This window comes from Ambystoma mexicanum, chromosome 6q (genome assembly GCF_040938575.1).
Source record: "Ambystoma mexicanum isolate Mex_15411 chromosome 6q, UKY_AmexF1_1, whole genome shotgun sequence".
NCBI classification, from domain to species: Eukaryota; Metazoa; Chordata; class Amphibia; order Caudata; family Ambystomatidae; genus Ambystoma; species Ambystoma mexicanum.
The window spans coordinates 1353588554-1353609101 of NC_090937.1; the positions used below are offsets into that span (position 1 = coordinate 1353588554).

General features: G+C 39.3%; 1 protein-coding gene across 1 annotated transcript in view; it reads left to right on the forward strand.

Annotated features, from left to right (window-relative positions):
- The window catches only part of STK32B (serine/threonine kinase 32B), a 2582157-nt gene that overhangs the window by 182409 nt on the left and 2379200 nt on the right, over positions 1 to 20548 (forward strand). Inside the window, exon 2 of the mRNA XM_069631970.1 lies at positions 2579 to 2634. Coding sequence (XP_069488071.1) covers positions 2579 to 2634 — 56 coding nt within the window. The remainder of the gene's footprint in view (positions 1 to 2578; positions 2635 to 20548) is intronic.

Consider the following 20548-nt stretch of genomic DNA (forward strand, 5'->3'; position numbering starts at 1 on the left):
AGCATTCCAATGACAGACAGACTGACTTCCAATACAGCCACTGACTGAATATTGGAAAATGGTGGTATACCGTCTGTTGCAAATATTTATGGATGGATGGTCAGCAATTGTCTATGCCTGAAATCCTCCAACACACACACACATAATAATTCTGCGGCATGTGGATCCTCATCCACTTTTATTGCTATGCCCCCCCACGCCCACAAGTGCTACTGTCTGTAATCTGGAGTCATTTTTGATACAAATGTGTCTTTCATGCCCCAAGTAACTGCATCGATATGTCTGCTTTCTTCCATCTGAAACTGCTGCTGCTCAGGATCTTTATCTTCCTCCAGTAGTCCCATTCCTAAGATCACAGTTGTCATTTCAGTTGCCATGACCTGCCTCGATTAATGCAATGGGAGCATCACTAGGCTGCTTACTTAAATAATTCATACGTTTCAAACTCAAGCTGCCATTCTTAGGTCTGGTGTAAAGGAAAAACATTCACATAACTCAACAAATATGACACTGGCTCAAAACAAAACAATACTTATACTTCAAGATATTATGTGTTGTTCACAAAGCAACCTAAACTAGAGACAGCCAATCTCCATTATCTATCCCTAATGTGTTACTGAACTACGAGCTGACCAAGCACCTAATCAATAGTAGCTGCCAAAAACATGCCTTACTCCATGCTTTATTCCAGCTAATCAAAGTGTATTTGTTTGGGGTTCTCACCCTCCACCAACATGGATCCTCATACTGGATATTTCTCAGTCTAGGCCATAGTACAGTCTGGATGTTTGTGCGAGAAAACACATGCTGAAAGAATGACTCTATCCCTTCAGAACTGTGCAAAGTGCAAATACTCTGCACTCCCCTGACTATCAAGGCATCAGAAGAGTCAGGTGTAGTGTGGGAGAATTGTCAACAAAATATCTGTTGCTGTAGAATATCACACACCTAGCCCAGAAATATAAAGAGGCTGAAAGCTTTACGTGTATGCCCCTTTTTAAAATTGCTCAAGGTTTCTGTACATACATGAATCCAAAGCCATTTACACTTCTACAGAGAACTGCACCCACACATTCAGGAAAGATAGTGTAAGTATGTGCTCAGAGACAAAAGAAAACATTATTCCTGAGAAAAGTATTTTTGAATGCAAATTCACTATCTGAATGCACTTCAATATCTGCATATTTTATTAAATCCTATGGGATGACAACTCTATAAATCTGCATTGAATTACCCTTTTGATTTATGATCACATACTTTATTGGAGTGCTCCATTTGTTCAATGTTGCACAATGGAATAGTGACTTACAGCATTATCTGTTAACATTATATTTGCCACTGGTATATGTTTCAGCCAATTTGTGGTATCATAATACCCACTGCACATCTCTAGCATCAGTGTCTGATGTTTGTGAGAGCTTGTGAAAGAAGCCAAGTGTGGTGCATATGCAATGGAGCAGATTATGTTTGAGACAGAAGAGGGATACAGTGATTGGTAAAAGGCAACCAAAGAAAGCAAAAGTAAACAAAGAGACACATTAAATGAAACACAGAAATGCTGGCTCTAGAAATAATGGGAGAAGTAAAGACAAAAAGAACAATTAATGAGGAAGAAGACAAAACGATAAGAGTGTGCAAGAAAAACAGAAAAGAAAAATAGGGTAATGAGAACAATTGAAGGGAAAATGAAAACTGCCCAGATGCCTAAGCACTGAAAAAATAAAATGGAAGAGATGAATGAGAAAATAAAATGGCAAAAAGAATGGGCCTTATTACGAGTTTGGCAGTAATTCCACTGATTTACCACCAAAATCATTTAATGTTACCATCACTTTGTTCCATGGGGTTACCACGGGATTACAAGCGGCGGTAGGCCGGTTCAATTCCCCATTTATATCCACAGGATTCAATGGGGTTTGGTGGTATTACAGCAAGCAGTAATTCTACCAATGTTTGGAGGAAAAGTGGTGGATTTCACATTGGCAACCAAACTTGGAAATCAGCAGTGCAGTAAAAATGGCAGAAATGTGGTTGCCACCAAAAACGTAACAGAATTGCCACTACTTTTTTTTACCACAACGCTGAACTAATATTGAGGTGCATTGTGCAAAAAAGTAAATCAGAAAGTCATACAAATAGAGAAAAAATTGGAAGGAGAAACACCACAAAAAATAAATGCAATCATCTGAAAGAAAATGAAAAGGGATTTGGGAGTCAAGGGTACTGACACTAAACAAAAATAGATTTATGAAATGATCTTAGATAATATTCATATCTAGAAGAGCGTTTGGACTATGGCTTCCTGACCCTTAATAGTCGCACATATCCTCAGTGACCTACATGAATAACATACTGTTGTGGTGAATTATCTCATATATTGTTCTTCTGCTATTTAATACTCTGGCAATAACATTCTGAATCGGTGTACCCGATTTGTACCAACCATATCTTTAAAGAGGCGCACTGCCATTAGTGAATGGTCTTCATAAATGGTCTTCATAAACGTTGCATTGCATGTAATCATTCTGAACGCATTACACCCTGTTTGCTAATTTGGCATTTTCTTTTTTAATTGCAGTTAATTTTGACCACTTTCAAATTTTAAGAGCAATTGGAAAGGGGAGTTTTGGCAAGGTAAGAGATAAAGCTACTCTTGTTATTGCTGCAGAAAGATGTGTATAGCTTACATTGTAACTAGTAACTGCATGCTGGACAAGCCTCTATTGTCGCTTACCAACAATTTAAAAGTCATGTTTGCTCAGTTATCGTGCATATTATCGTGTGTGATGGGGATGTCCAGCATGCATATCATGCTGAACATTATATGGCTGTGTTTTGTAAATTAATCATTTATTGTATTAATTTATTTGGCTATATAATATGATCAGCATACAATTGTTACAATTCTACTTTTTGTGAGTATGCAACTCATTCATGAATATATGATTCCACTACAACAGTATCTGTTTTTTTAGCAAGATTCACCATGACCTTCGGCATGCAGATCATGGACATAAGATAATGACAAATGATTAGCCTGCGAATATCACATTATGTCCATATTGTTCCTAATGAGAAGATTTCGAAATGCAATTAGATTGATAAAAAAAAAAACATGGATTGAAGAAATAGCATGGCTATTAGTGTAAATGCCTAATGTCACAATGAGAATTTAAGTGGAATTTAAAAATGAAACAATGTTATTTTTTGTATTTATTAATTGATTGCGGATAAATCAACCTTCCAATTTGAAAACAATCATTTGCAGATAATAATATTTAATACATATATAGAACAATAAAAAGAGTTGTCTTTTACAGTACATATCTTTCATAATCATTTCTTATTTAAGTGCGTAATCACAGTGTATAATACAGTTGGGAATACAAGTTAAAAACAATTGAATAACATGATTCACCTAGTTGGTGTCGAAATCTGTAATACAGCAGTTAATAAAGAAGAATGTATACATAACTATAAAAGTAATTAATAACCTCCATGATACATACAAATCAACAGGATTTGATCTCATCTACTACCACATTCAATTCCAACTCCAATAGAAATCTGTTGGCATCGATTCTTATGGTCATCAATCTGGTACCAAATATTTGTGTCCAAAACTCCTCAACAAAGTTATAAAATATTCAGTTTGAAAATGGAAATCTTAAATCAGTACATACTAGTGATGTTTTTTTTATCATAAGAATGAAACATAAATTACAATGAAAACCTCTACATTTTCATCAACACATTGAACCTAAAACACATACATTGTTTGCCCGCTGAATGTAACAAGCATGGGTGAGGGGATGATGGCGCGGCAGGTGAGAGCAGACTCCAGGTTGCACATGCCACTTGTCTCATTCGGTGGTGACCAGTGTCTGCACTCATGGGCCTGATTTGCAAAGGGAACCAACATGCTGAAAGAGGCCCAGGCAGCAACCACATGCACTCCAAAGGCCAGACGTCGGCAGTATTTCAGTGTTGGCACCAGGAAAACCAAGAAAGGTGAAACAGCCACAGATGCCTCAGTGTTAGATGCGCTTTACAAATGTAAAGAAATAAATACATAAATGTATTAGTCCCATAAAGTTGTGTGGGTGAAGGGTTGGGTCTTGGTGTGTTGTACATAATGAATGTAGCAGGATTTGAACAATCTACCACAGGTAATTCACGTTTACCTTACTATTCACATTTAAAACTAAAGATTATTCACTTTTCAATCTAAGGTTGTCATCTGTCATCTGCTACTGCAGAACCCATGTCTAATTAGTCCCGTCCAGTGTTTTAATACGCCTTTCCATTTTAAAACATTCCTTGCTAAGGTAATGCACAACTGCAAATACCAAATAGTTTTGAATAGTGCTTCTGCACTTCCGTTTAACAGTTTGAAGATCTTGTGTGCCATAGTTTAGGCATGATTTCAAATGTATTTGCCTACATTTAAAACATCTTGGACAAATACACAAAAAATGGTTAACTTCACCACATGACCATTGGTGAAATGTTACTGTTCATGTGGACTTTCATCTTTTTCTATGGACATGGAAATTGTAAACTCCCTTTCATCACAATCAATCTTTTTAAATATCTGTGCTTTCATAGGTGGTCACTGATTTATACATTTTCTGTCAGGCTACGAAAACCATAGGATTTAGTTTTGTTTAGCTATAATTTACAAAGTGTTGCACTCTCTGCACTTTGAAACACATGGATTTACACAGCACACACAGCACACAGAATGGTAAAATGCTATTTGTACTTATTTAAATATAATGTCACTCAGTTAGTGAAAGTAGAATATAATCTACACTAACAAAGTACAATATCCAATTCCCGTCTTGTTAATAGTTGATCAGGCACTGGCCGCAGTGCACAGGAACAATCTGTGTTTTCACTGTGTCAGATATCACTTGGCTTTAAATATAGTGAGAAACCTCTGTTGGATTTTACATCAAAATATTCAAGCATTTTATTTGGAAAGAGCCCCAAGTGACAATTAAAGCCCCAGTCAACACACTCATGGGATTTAGTACAATCCAATTACATTGTGGAATGTTCATATTCACTTTGAGTTATTCTTTAAGGCACAGAACCAATAAGGTCCCTCAGAGTTTTCAAATAATCTCCCAGTCTGTTAGGTAGCATCTTGTCTCTGTCTTCCTAATCTAGGAAATCGATTCTTCCTCAGGCAAACCTTCTTCAGACTTCCTCTTGGGTAAGACCACTTTCATCTTCATATATGTATATATATTTTTTTTTATTTGGTTGGTTGATAAATCACCCTTTCAAATATAACAAAGTAGCAAATATTTAAGAACAAATGATAACAATTTGCAATATACAATATACATAATACAATTAAAATTGCAAATGAAACATTTTAAAAAAGGAAAAAAGAAAGAAAAAAACAATAAGACATTTTTAACCTTAGAATAGTTACAAATTTCTATATTCATAACAATTCTAGAAGTTCTGTAATCAATCCTCACCTAAATTGGCTTCCGACAACACATTATCCAGGAATTGCACAATTGCAATTCTAAGTCCCAGCTTGTTACTTGAAAAGATTTTAAATCAAATTTCGTCATCGGTCAAAGGTACATATGTCTGTAATTGTTTGCTGAGAAATGTCTTTCTTGTCTTGTCTAGGGCAGGGCAGACTACTATTATATGTTTCAATGTCTCACAGCACTTTGTATTCTGGCAGAATCGACAATGATTTAGATCATGAGTAAGCAGACCCCTCCTAGCCAGGATTTCAGTTGTCGGATATAAATTAAACCTGAAACGCAGATATTGTTGCCTTATGTGGGGTGATTGGAATTTCAGCAAATAATCTGATATCACCCGAAATTTTTTATGACCAAACAACTGAGTGTCAAAATCTTTGTAAGTACAACATTTCTCCCTGGTGCGTATCCAATCTGTCTGATACAATTTTTGCTTTGCTCGATTTGGATTTGATAAGAGTACATGTAATGTTATGGAAGCATCAGATAGAACATTTAAAATGCAATTTCTCCAAATACGAGGAAAAAGATGGTTAGAGTTCACAAGATAGTATGCAACAGGACTCAGTACATTGCGGTTTTCAAGACCTAAGAGACATTTGCGTAGGCAGGAACACATTTTCCATACTAATTGTACATAGAGTGTGATCAGACCAAGTTCATACCTTATGAGTGGCAGTGGGGTGCAGTTCGGAAGTTTTAACAGAGCTTTCCAAAATTTAGATTCAAGCGTGTCCCACATTGATGGATTATGCAATAGTTTAGTTTCGGCACCGTACAATAATATAGGAACCAGTTTTGCTTGATAAAATGACACAATATGCTGAATTGAGAATTTACCGAATTTAGACATTAATATGATGGCCTGTGATTTTAGTGTTTGAAGCTTGTATGACAAAGAATCTACATATGATTTTTCTGAAATTTTATTATATATTATAATGCCTAAATACTTGTATTCAGAAACATTCTGCAATTCAACATTTTGCAAATGCCACTTGTAGGTTCTTTTACCAGCTGTTTTTACATTTGGCAAGCAGGTCACTACTTGAGTTTTTTCCAAATTAATAACAAGATTATTGCTTAAGGAATAGGTGGATAAAGAATCAAGTAGATTTTGCAACCCTCGTGGAGTTGTCGACAAGAGAACCAACTCATCTGCATATAGCAGCCATGGGACCAATTGCAAGCCCAGTTTAGGAGCAGCAGTTAGTACATCAGAAAAGGACTCACCAAGATCTAAAATGAACTGATTGAAATGAAACGAGGCCAATATGCAGCCCTGTTTAAGGCCTCGAGCTGTGTGAATGGGCACAGATAATGAGCCTTCGGTTGTCAACCTAACCTGGAGAGTAGTATTTGTGTGGAGAAGTTTGATTATTGCAAGAAGTGAGGGTGGACATTCATATCGCACTAGTTTTTTATACAGTAGATTACGATCGATAGAGTCGAATGCAACTCTAAAGTCTATGAATGCCAGGTATAAAGGTTGGTTTTGGGTGAAGCAGTGAGATCTTATCATGTTCAGGGTGATAATGTTAGGGGCAGTACCCAAACCAGACACAAATCCTGCCTGAAAAGGGTCTCTTTTCTGTTGATTGGAGGCCCATACATTAAGATCTCTAAGTACAATGCGATTAAAGATTTTACTTGGTGCATCTAGTAATGCTATGGGCCTGTAGCTGGCAGGGTGAGTTCTATCACCTTTTTTGTGGACTGGTAAGATTATGGAATGGGTCCAAGTTTCCTGAATGGTTTATGTCAGATTAATGTTACATATTCCATAGAATGTCAGTCCAAATATCTGGGTATTGTTTCAGGGTAAAATTGGACAAGCCATCGGGTCCTGGAGCCCTTGAGGTGGTTGCTTTCTTTATGAAGTATGAAATGTCTTCTTTGTCAAACTTCAACAGAAATGTATTTGGTTCTACAGTGGCTAGTCCACCAAGCGAAGTTTGCGGGAGCTCGTACAATTGCGTGAAGTGCGTAACCCAAGCTTGTTGTGGAACGTTGTTACATAATAATGCTATTTGGTGCCCTGTTGAAATCTGATTAATGGTAGCCCATATTTGGGCAGTGTTCTGCCCAGCAATATTTCTTAGCATACATGCACTGTCATTTTGATATAGCGTGGCTTTCATGGTTCGCATCCAATTCTTGTGTTTAGTTTTCAATTTTAATAGTAAGCCATTCCTTTGCTCTATTGGTAATTTTAGAATTTGTCTCTTATGAGATCGATATGACTTTTTCGCAGATTGAATTTGCTTACTAAACACATGCAAATGTACTGATCTAGGCTTTGCCTGGTGCGATAGATTAGATTGAAACAATTGCATCACGTTATGGTACGCAATATTTTTGGTATTCACCGCACTGGTTTTAAGTAGTTCCGTGGCATAGAATTGATTAAAACGTCATCTTCATATATTATCCAAGATCTGCTTTCATCTATTTTGACACAGCCCCTTTTTGATTGGTGGAATAGATCCATTGGTTTGCTGAACAGCGTGACACCCCCATGTAATACAGCAATTAATTTCTATAGGTTGGTCATACATCTGAACTTGTGAGAGGGTGGGATGCTGAACACCTTGTCCTATTTTGAGCTTACAAACATATTTGTTCCATACATCTTTGTAGCTACATGTTAATCAATGAAATGTGGATTTCTGGGTTGCATGTCCCTCACCAACACAGGAACATGTGGCATGAATGTTGCAATTACTGTTGATGGAGTAATTCATGCTTATAAATGTATAAATGAGTAGTATGTCAAATGTGGTCTCATTATGTGGAGGTGACATTCACAGTTTGGAGATACATTTCCTTTTGCTCCTAAATCCTACTGTGAGTTATGTCAAAAAAAAATGTTTGAATGCATTCCCAAGAAGTACTGCATTGATTCCCGAATGTTAAATTGCATGCCTAGGTGTGCCTTTCAGTTATTGCATCTTGTTTGTTCTTTCATTGGGACCACAGATAGCCGATTTTATTACTTACTGATCTAGTCCTTTTGATGTTTTGGGTCTTAACATCAGCATCACATGTCATTTGTTTAGCCCAATGTCTTATATCTTCAGAGGACCATACTGTAATGTTAAATGTATTTCTCTCAGAACATTTCTTTTGAAACTGGCTCATGTGGGTGGGAGCATCTCATGACTCTGAACAAATGGGTCTTTGCTATAAGGAATGTCATGTGCTTGTTTGATGGCTTTAATAATGTACGCCTGTTTTCTTCTGATTGCCAAGTATATCCATTAGGCCTTAAAACCACCCCCATCAGCAATATCCTGGGTTGAACATGAGTTCAGCTTGTGACGAGTCTAACTGACAAATCAACAGAATTCAAACATTGGGAAAGCCACATAAAAAAAAAAAAAAAACAATCTCACCTGGCAGATTTAAACATGAATATATTCCATGTATGAAGTCTAACATGCAACTATAACATTTAATACATGTACATTTGAACTCTACTTGCATGTATAAGCAAACCTCAATACTTTTGTGGCATATATTCTTGAAGGTAGAGTGCACTTGACTGTGAATGCTGTTGAAAAAGAAATACATGGCATTTTGTTCATGACATTACAAGTGAATACATTGGCTGGTGTGGTTTTCAAACTGGAAATGTAAGTATATTGCTGAGCTCTCTTCATAAACTTGACAATATTTTCCAAATAACATATAAACTGCTGCCAGTCCTTTGGGCTTTCAGTTTTGTCCTATTGCAGCAAGGCACCGTTTAATATGACTACAGAAAGTTTTATGTTAGGAACGTGGGTTTTGGTATACTTTGCTAAAAGTTTGTACTTTGGAAGAACTCATTCTTTGGGTTCTGACATGTGACAAAATTCACACCTGTTGGGTGCTGTTTCACAAGAAAGTAGATGACTACTGTGATGAATCAAGGGAATTAGTTCCTTCTCTTCAAGGAGGATCTCCTGTCCCCCCTCCGGGAGGCTAGGGAGCTAAGCCCGCTCTGCAACACCCTCATAAGGGTTGAGGAAAGTAGGAACTCACCGGGAGAGACTTTTAGGAGAACAAGGACTTCCGTTTCTGCAAGGAGCTCCCTAAATGTATGCACACCATGGCCTACATGGGATGCCCGAAAATACCAGAGACTTTTAAACAACAAGACTGGGATGAAGAAAACGTAGTAGACGTCATCACCACCCAATAATTGATTATGTCCCTTTAAATGAAAGTATCCAATCTACTGGGACAAGTAAAAGAAAGAGAGAAAGGAACGCATACACAGGCAAGGAACCATCCCAAGCTGCATCGAACCTGGGCAAGCAGAGTAGGCATGATCCGTGAAGCCTGAACGTTTTAAGATGGCACTATACCAAACAGGCAAACACCAGAGCTTTGGCAAATCCTCACTGTGAAAAGCTGAGTGAGCAGGAACCCTCGAGAAGCTGGTGGCATGACCACAAAGGATCCGTGGTGGGTAGATAGACCAGGAACTATTACCGATACCACTGCCTGCACAATGCAGCAAGGTATACGGTCACTCAGCAGAACACCGGGACACAGCGAGAAGAAGAGAAAATCTGAGGAAGGAAACTCTGGTGAAAGCAAGATGATGGCAATATGGAGCTAGAGGGGTAGCTTCCAGATAAACCAGAATCTTGAAGATGTTCTCCTTCACAGTTGTAGGTAACAGGGAGAACAGGAATATTGGGACACCTAGACGGAATCATTATACTGTGCAAGAAAATCATCCCAGTGCAATTTACAAGGAAAAGTTGAATGTGAATCTAATGAACTTAAAATGTTGTGATATAAGAAAAAGAACTATTGCAAACCTTGAGAGTGAAACGGAAAAGAACAGTGCCTAACAATACCCTGGGAAAAATGGAAAGTACCCCGGTATTCTACACAAGAAGATAAAAACATAAGAGAAAGATAATATTATGAGCCAGAGCTCAGAGGAACTGTCCCTCTGAACATTATACAAAATCAAATGGACCAGAACAAGGTGAACTATAATTGTCCAGGAGGCAGGCCTATCAGAGAAATAGTATTTTTTAAAAATATTTAGAAATGTCTAATCTAGTAACCAGGAATACATATCTTATAAAAAGATCCACTAAGGCTAGTCACAAGGAGGAGAGAAAAGCTAATAGCCCACTTGAAGAGTTACAGAGACCGATACAAGTAATAACGAGAGATAATTGCCGGCATTGCGTCACCTGCACTGGCTTCCAGTGCAGCAGCGGATTACATTTAAATCCTTATGCATTGTTCAACGTGCAGTCTATCAGGTTGGGCCAGAATTTCTCTAGGATAAGTTCCTGCTTTATGTCCCCAACCAGACCCTTCGTTCTAGTAGTGAGCGATTGGTGGCGGTTCCTAAATTTCATCTCCAGAGAGTGGGTGGCAGAGCCTTCTCTGCAGTTGTGGGTAGGTTGTGGAACGGTCTCCCTCTTAAGCTTAAGTCCACTGAGAACTATCTAGCCTTCTGCCGTCTCTTAAGACTACACTCGTTTGCTGATCCTGTTTTTCTGTACCTTCTCTGTGGTCCTGTTATGTACTATTCCGCGCCATGGTGCCTTCGGGCATATGTGCGCGTAATAAGTATCCATAATATAACATCCATAACATAACTATGTGAAGATTATATATTAAAATGGAGTCATAAGACTGGTACCACAAGTACTCTCAGGAGAAGGGAGCAATTCTCCTGACCTAAGATAGTGAGGTTAGTTTGGACAGCAGACTTATTCCTTTGGAAATTTACGAATGACTGACCACCACCTTATTTAGTAACATAGGTAGGGACCACCCGTGGTGATATGTCTGTCTTCTTAAATGAATATCTAAGGCAAAACCGGAGTGCCATTAAGCACGCAGAGCGTTATTTGTGCTGAGCGACTTCAACTGCTAGTTGGAGGAATGGAGCCAGTCTACGTGGAACCTTGCCATGGAAGATGAACTATTGGGTATGCCCTGTGGCCATTGGTTCCCCAAAGCATGTGTTTTTACCCCGTAGCGGGCAGGGCTTGGTCTTTGTTACATGCACATGCTCTGAGAGCCTGCAATGTGAGGTTTTTGGAAGATTCTCCGGCACACATTACCTTTCGGACACAGACAAAAGGGAGCTGCATTGATTATATTCTCGCTCTTGCTTCCGATTGGTATGGGTTTAAGGTCTTGAAGAGAGCTGAAAGTGACCATGATCCATTGGTGGTTTCCTTTTTGGTCTCTTCCAACACCAGTGGCCAAAGTAGGCCTGTTGATTCACAAGTCAGTACCCTTTCCCAGGTCTGAATTTATCGTAGATGGTCACAATCACCAATAGTTATTTTTCAGGCCATAATGTAGAAGGCTTTTTTACCAATATTGGGGGCTTATGTGGAGACATAGTCTCCTTTATCACATGTCAATTTTGACAGACTGTTGATAGAAATACTTTCCCCATTTGCCACCAAGGAAAGGCACCCTCAAGTGTCGGCTAATCGCCACTCTGTGTTGGTATGATCGTGAATGTCGGGAGGCCAAGACTGTCTTCGTTAATACGCTTAAGTGCAGGGGGGTTATTCCCCTGGAGTTGGTAAAAAAACTCAGACATGACTATGAATGCATGCTTTTTGAGGTAAAAAGCATTTGGTCAGTTCTTGGCAGGGCTGCTGGGTCAAACGATTCTAAAGAGTTTTGGCATCTGGTGAAGAAAAATCTCAAACCTGAGCAGCTGGGTGTAGTAAGCAACATCTCCTTGGAAGCCTGGCATGGCCATTTCACTGCCTTATATTCTGCGGGGCGGTCTCTGCAGGCCAGTAAGGAGCCAACTGGACAGGCACTTGTATACTTCTTTCCCCCCAACAAAGGTAGGGTTTATCCGATTACAGACCTACGAGTAGCCAAGGTGCTTTTTGAAGCAAGAAAGGGAAAGGCCCCCGGCCCGAACTCCATTCCCATTGATCTTTTTAAAAGTGAACCTATGCTATGAGTACCCTTTTTAATGACATTTTGTAATAGTGTGTTTTCTAGCAACCTCCCCCGAGTAGATGAACTATGGGGTGCAAATGATTGTACACCCATTCAGATAGCCGAAAAACAGATTTTTGAAATCATTGCTTGGTTCACCTCTTAATGTGCTGTCCATGCCAGTGGCATGTGAATTTGGCCCATTGAAATTCAATATGTTATTATGATGCAGCCAGTGTTATACTGGCTGCGTATTTGGAACAATAAAGTTTTAGTTCTGTTTAGGGAAGGCTTGGAGGAGCTGCTTTCATTGCCAGGTGGAAGGAAACTTTCTTGGTTTAGGCCTGTAAGAATTATGCTTTTTAACATTAGGCTTGGGGATCATTGGGATTACCCCACATGGTTGGGTAGAGCCTACAATGTGGTAGTCAAGAATACATTTAGAGTGGGCGTGGAGTATGATGGTTCATGATTACCTAATGAGGAAAACATCTAGGGCTTATCTGCAGCTTAAGGACGCCTGGGGGCGGAGGTATATCTGGACCTCCAAATGTCAGTGAAATTAAAATGCTGGTTTGCAAACTTTCGATCATGCACACTCCCATTGGCCCATGAGTCTGCCAAGTGGAACAATGGGTCCTGTTCCTCAACTGTATTCCCTCTTTGTGGCAAGGGATGTGAAGATCAGGCACATTGTTTCTTTTTTTGCAGGGCTCATTGCCGGGCAAGGGTGCGTTGGCTCACCTGAGATTGGAGCCACCTAGTCCAGCTCTCAATCCCGTCAGCTATCGGAGCCCTGAAATGTTGCAACCAACCTGTGTTTGTCTTAGCAGTTTCAAATTTCTTAAGATCTGCATTTAACAAGAGAATGCTAGAGGCCAAAATAGGTACGAATTTGCCAGAGTAGTAGGATGGGTAAGTATGTGTGTGTATGTGAGTCTGATATTAAGGTTTTGTTCTACACAAGTCAACATTGGTTTTATTATTGTACATATACTCTGTGTACAATGATTTTATGACATTAAGAATGATGTGAATGTTAATGTAAACATTTTTTTTAATGTTTTGCACTGCGAAATGTGTACTTTAATGGATATTTATTTTCTCAATAAAGTTAATGATGATGATTAGATAATATAAACACATCATTAGATGTATCTGTCGATTTGTTTGCAGAATTGTGCAATAGTATAATCCATCCTTGGTGGCTGTGTGAATGGTTCCATCATCAGACCAAATGAGGAGGAATATGTCTTGCGCCCCTCGCACGCCTTGTTATTGAAATGGAACCTCATACAATTCTGTTCAAGATTACTTGGCCTAAGGTATACAGGATGCATGCTCTGCATCCCCAGTCAAATGTAATTTCTGCACCAAGTTAGAATTGATAATGGTCAATTGTCTTCAGATGCAAATATATAGTTTCAATCAGTTATTCAGCTTGACTAGATATTTGACTCCCCAGCAAAAAGTCCTGCTGGGGGTGATGCATTTGTTTCTTACTTGGCTTTCTCAGCCAATTTGTCATGATTCTGGCATAGATTGGTTTCAGTAGCATTCACCAGTGATATTGGTTTGTAGAGGTTTGAAACCACCGAAGCTTTCCTTATTTTAAGAACAAAGTTATGTATGTCCTTTGCCCTTATGGTGGTTAAAGGCCATTCCCCATGATTTTAATAAACAGAGTCCACATTGTTGGCAGCATTGTGGTACGTTTCTTTTAAACCTTGGCTCTAAAACAATCATTTCCTGGGGATTGTTCAGTTCTCTGAACCATTATTGCCACTTTAAATCCTTTTCTTCTTTACCTCATACCTATTACAATCAACGACGGCGTTAACCCTTAACACCTGAGTTGTAATGAGGCCCACTGTCACATCTAGATTAGAATGGAATTGGATTTGTCTTGGGTGGTAGCCACAAAGGTCTGTATTATGCAGGATTGTTTATGTTGAACCAAGAAGAAAGAGTAGGTTGTGCCATTTGGGTGTCTTTAATGCACAGGTCTACCAACGGTAGAAATCGACATAAAGCACTTTCATCCATTTTGATTCAGGCAGCAAAAAGAGTCGAAATTGCATTTCTCAGTTCCAAACTCATCTTCCATTCTGTTCTCTTTTCCACTAGCATCAGTCTATATTGTTTAATTATTGGTATGTCTGTACACCTAATTACATCTCTGAGAGGAGGAGCACCAATATTCTGATCCATTTGTCAGGAACAAGCTCTTAGCTTACATCGCATTGAGGTCTTTTCCCTGACATAGGATAAGGTTGGTCTTGTTGAATTTGATCCATGTCACAACCCTATCTTTTTTATTACTACTGCCCCATCTATTGCCATTCTGTGTTATGTCTCGTAAAGTACTCATTAAACTTCCATCAAAGTATTCCATTATACTTGGATGTTAGACTTTTCTATCCTCTTGCTATCTTCAAAATAACGTTCTTTTCTCTTTTATAATCAGTTAAGTTGTCACGGTTTCCTTGTCCTTGTGAATCTTCATTTTGTAATCTTTGTTACATGCTTACATAAACCTTCTTGTGTATTTTCCTGAAGTTGCATTCTATTAGTGAAATTGCCTTTTCCTTCCCTCGCTCCTATCCTTGCAGAGCCCTCCCAACTATACCATTCTCCATGGCCACGTCTCATTAAAAAATAAGCGTTTGCATCCCTTTCAATTCATCCCTTTATTATGCCCTCCTCTATTTTCCTTCTGCACTCTTTGCAGTTATCTCTGACAGTAATACCTCTGTTGCATTATGAGTCAGAAATATGTTTTAATACTATTGGCTGCTATTGGAACCATCAGTCTTGAGATATTCTTGAAAAGACTAGAAGAAATAGATTTTAAGGAATCAGCTCTACACTGGACCACCTTCTTTCTCACTGGTAGAAAGATAGAACCAAAATAAGAATCTTGGGACCTGACAATTCTCAGACTCTCCCACTTACCTGACGAGTACCCCAAGGATACACACTCTCACCTCTACTTTTCAACTTCTACATAACACCCTTACTTGATATCATCATCATTAAATCTGGTCACCCCTGCTACAATTACGTGGCTGACACACACATAATCTACAACTGTGTGAACCACCCATAACCAAATGCCACAGACCTTAACAACTGGTCGACACATGGATGCCAGCAAACAGATTAACACTCAACCCTATCAAGAGAGAGCTGCTGATCTATAATCCTACAGGTTCTAACTCCATCACAATCCTGCGGCCTGATGAGATGGGACCCTGGCTAAACCTGTCAACCATAGTAGGAAATCTTGGAGTGAAAATTGACAACCTCACACTTGTTTTACAGGTTGAAACGCTCGTCAGCAGCTGTTTCTCCCAGCTGTGTATTCTGCGCCACATATTACCTTACTTTACATTCACCCACAGGGACATGGCCATAATTTTTATAATACTATATAAACTAGACTATGCAAACTGCCTCGATCTCGGACACCCAGAATGAAGTGATTTGAACATATCACAATGCATTATGTACTCTCTGCTGGCTCCCAATCAAAAAAGGGTTCATTTAAAAACCATGTGCATCGCCCATCATTCCTACCATGGAAGGTGCCCTTCCTCCTTCAGAAGTACATTTCCACACTACAGTCCTTACAGAACACTTATGTCCAGCAATGCTGCACTAGTACTAGTACTAGTTTCCAAATTCAACAAGAAATAGCAAAGAGGATCCTCTTTTTTAGTTCCGGCCACAAAACTGTGGAACACCCTACCCAAGCCTCTCTTCCTGGAGAATGACCTGGCTTTCACAAAACTGCTCAAGACTTGGTTTTTCAACCAACCATTTCGAAAATTGTAAACAACAGAATAAAAAACATGACTGACATATCACACTTATTTAAAAAAAATAGGTCGGAACAAACTAAAGGCATACGCGTGTTACTTAACTTTTTATTTTATGTAATACATTGCCAATCCTTTTGTTAAAATGCCTCCAGTGCGCTTCACTGTATACTTTTTATTCAAGTTATGCCATTTTACGCTAACTACTCGAACCATGCTATGAGATTATCATTACACTTGACAAATATGCAATTGACTGTAATTAACTGGAGGCTTAAAACCATAATTACACATTCAATCAACAGCACTTAGTATGAAGGAGTTTGCAATGACCTCGCACATGGGTAAAATGTTGCCTTTCTACGTGGTGCAGACCTCATAACACGCAGCAAAGAGAACATGATGGCATAGATTCTGAATAAATAAACCTATTGCACCAAGCCGTCTCTAGTTGACACGTGTTTATTCTAGTCAGCATAATCGTACCATAATTGACTGAGGCTGTGATATGTTTCTAATTGTAGATTTTAGTTGGAATAACCCGAGTTTGAAATTTGAGGTGGACAAATATTTTTTTGTATATCCAAGTCCAGAGCAAAACTGTTATTGTGGAGTCTTGTAGATATAGGATTGTGGGCAAAACCATTTCAGAAAATGATGCCACAAACTGAAGTAGCAATAGTCTTACAATTGGCCGGTAATTTCCATTAATTACACTAATTACTACTCAGTACTTCTCTTCCTAATCACAGTACAAACAATATGATGGTGTCCCATGTCTGCCAGGAAGCAGGAACCTTGGTACTCGTCTAAATTGTATAATACAGCACCTGGTCAAATATAAGAACAAAAAGGAAAGGAGATCTCAATGTAATTAAGTATTAACACTTCATCCTTTACTTGATAACAGTCTTAAACAATTTAGGATACATTAAGCGGTGTCAAGACTTTGTCAAAATCACTTCACCAGATGAGAATGAATGAATAACTTGATAGGTAAGCATGTGATAGCAAAACCATACATTAAGTTTTATCGAGGAAATGTTTACCTTAATCTAATTGTCATGCTGAGTTTGTTGAAGTGTTGGCACAAGTGGAGATTCCCACACTGTACAATTCGTTCTGTGCAACAAGCTGAGGTTGCGATCCAGTCTTCACTCAAGATGGCTGCCACATGCATATCTACACACCATGCCATCAGCACGGTGCATTGTATCCGTCTTTCAGGATCCCACTGCTGTGTCTTACAGTCACCCGTCTTTGCTTCCTAATTGCTTAGCGTGCCACCGGTTCTCGCCTGGCATTTCCCTCTTTTGCTTGTCCCGCTTTCCGTTTGCTTCTCTTTTTGATCTTATCTTTTTTCTTGCTTCCGTTCTGTTTTTGCACCCGGGGTTCCAGCACAGGCTTTCCACCCGTACTCCTCTTGTTCCTCTGTCTTCGACCGCTACGTTTTCCATTTCCACTACCCTTCGAGGTGGTCCTTTTCAGACAGCCTTTCTGACTATCCTATTCTTTCCGCGCCTCTGCGTGTCTGTGCAGCTTCCTTAGCTTTCACTCGTTCACTGATTTCTCTTTCGGAATCCTTAGCTTTTTGTTCCTCTACTCTTCTGGGCTACTGTGGCCATTATTACTGCTGATAGTCTTTCTACCTGCATTTTACTCTCTTTGCTGGCTGATTTCCATCCTCCACACCACCATTCTTACAAGAGATTTCTACATGGGTTTCTTCCGTGTCCAAAGGCATCCGGTCCCTGAACTCTTCAAGGAGTACCAAGGAGGCCGGTTCCCATCTACTCTTCCTTCAAGTTGGACTTGTGAATTGTGTGTTGAATTTGGATTCAAGAAACTCATACATCCAGGAAACGCTTACCAGTCATCCGCAGAGTGACCTCTTCTATTTCACCTACAAGGGTTTTTTGGTGCTTTAAGGCTTTTTCCTGGTTTGGGGCAAGCTCCCCGGGGTTCCCTTTGGCGAGGGCCTCAGTTCCTGTCAAGGTGGCCTCCGGGGGAGCTCGACCATATTTGCACGACAAGAAGGAACGGAAAGTCAAAGGAAAGAAGACTAAGGAGGTGAAGTCCAGGCACAAGGAGTCTTCCACGACCTGTGATAGTTCATCCGGAGACAGAGGAGAAAAGGGGCCTGGGAGGGTACACCAGAGCAAGACAGTACACCCGAGCAGGACACTAATATAATACAACACCAGGATCTTCAATAGGATGGATGAATTTGTATGTCATTCGCTTTAAGCCCACAACTTAATGAACATACAAAACGGTCTGTTTGTTGGTGCATGAAAAAACAGGTGTTAATTCCATTTACACCAGTTTTTTGTCAGTGATGGAATTCACACCATTTTTACCACACCTCTGAACTAAATGTTTGACCCTAAAGTGGAGGCTTTTACTCAAGCATCATGCTAGAGACAAATCTGTCACTTTAAGGACAAGTCCGGTGGTATTACCAGAAAAGAATTACCGTTCAAGAACATTCTATCACAATCCCCATGGAGTATTAACATCACCCTACCACCACTTGTATTCCTGTGGTAACCCCACAGTACCAAGCAATGGTAACTGTACATGAATTTGGCAGTCATTTAGTGGATTTGCTGCAGTATTACCACCAAATTCGTAATGAGGTCCAAAGTATGCAGTACAGTTAACATCTACAATTATTATTATTTTTTTTAAACACAAGAAGACAGCTGCACGACACATCCAAGGAGCTCTAATGATCCAAAAATCAACCTCTGGCATACATATGCCACAACGGATATTGCCCAAGAGGATTGATTTATAGTAAAGAAACTGCAAATGGGTGGGACACGCTTTGGGAGAAAGTGCAAGGGTATTTTACACTTCTCCAAATCATATGGAGACAATAGCTTCACCTCTTTGCTGGAAGTATACACAGCCCATGCAATTGCATCCTCGTTATGTGGTGCTGAGTTTTGGGGCATTGTGAAATGAAATCCATGTCATTGTTTTAGAACACTTTTTTGAAAAACAGCTTGTGATTTCCAAAAATGCCCCACATGTTCCATTACAGCTGCAATTGGGTCTTAGGTCTGTAAGTAATCAGGCTGCTCTTAAACCATTACTTTTCTGGACACATATTTGGTCTTGTGACATCCATTGTGTACCGAAGAGCATTAACAGATATTTAAAATACTGAAAGCCCAATCGATCCCATAGCTTTCATATATCAAAGCTGCGTTGACAATATTACATTTCGAGGGTTATTGGTTTAATCCAAAGGGTATCAGTAAGAAAAACAGGCAAGAAATATTGGATGCCTATCCAGAATACACTACAATAAAATGTATAGGCAAGTGCTTGAAGTAAAAAAAAAAAACAGCCATGCGTAATTGTCAATCAAGCAAAGTTGTTTCAAGAATATCTGTGTTGGTCACAAACCCCACACAGAGAGTGTTATTTTTAATTTCTGCCTGGGCACTTTACTGATTGCCACAGTTAAGGCAAGGTGGGATAAAGCTGTATCCAATTGTTGCCTTGTGCATCCAGGGATTATTGACACGGTGCAACATTTCCTCTTCCAATGCACAGCATGTGAAGATGTTTGTAAGGCTATTTTAGGACCTTGGGGGACATTATGAGTTTTCCAGTATCCTGGTGGGAAATGCGCCAGGATACCTGCAAACTATATTTATGTTACTGCCACTTGGACCGGCGGAATTACTACCACATTACAACTGGCGGTTGTGGAGTAAGCCTCAATTTTTCTAGAGTCCATTGGAATTTGTGAGACAGAGACTTATGGTTTTTAGGCCTTAAAGTTTTATTAACAGAAAGGGGGTGGGGAAATGCCTCTATGTCCCTCCTCTAACTTAAGGTCTGTCAAGGTCAGGATGTCCAAAGCAAAATCGCCCTGTGTCCAAACTACTATTCTGAACATCACACTCAAAAAACTAAATCCTAACATGAAAAGGGCAATATCTTTGGCCTTACGAAGTACAAAAATGCTAAAAAAAAAAAAGAAAATTCGTAACTCCTACACAAAAGATTTAACAGTATAGAGTTCATTATTCCAGACTGTGAGTCACTTCCCCTAGATTGCTCCTCCCTTGGTTGCTTATTCAACAATGTCATTTTCTTGGGTTTTCTCTTGAGTAATAACACAATTAGTGAACAAAACAACTTGGCTCTCTGCCCTTGTCTTGTTAGGATATCTGGTGTACTCTCATGCCATGTTTTCACTCCTCTTCTCATGATCAGCACATCCTTTTGCTAATCCTGATTTGCATTTATCAGGGC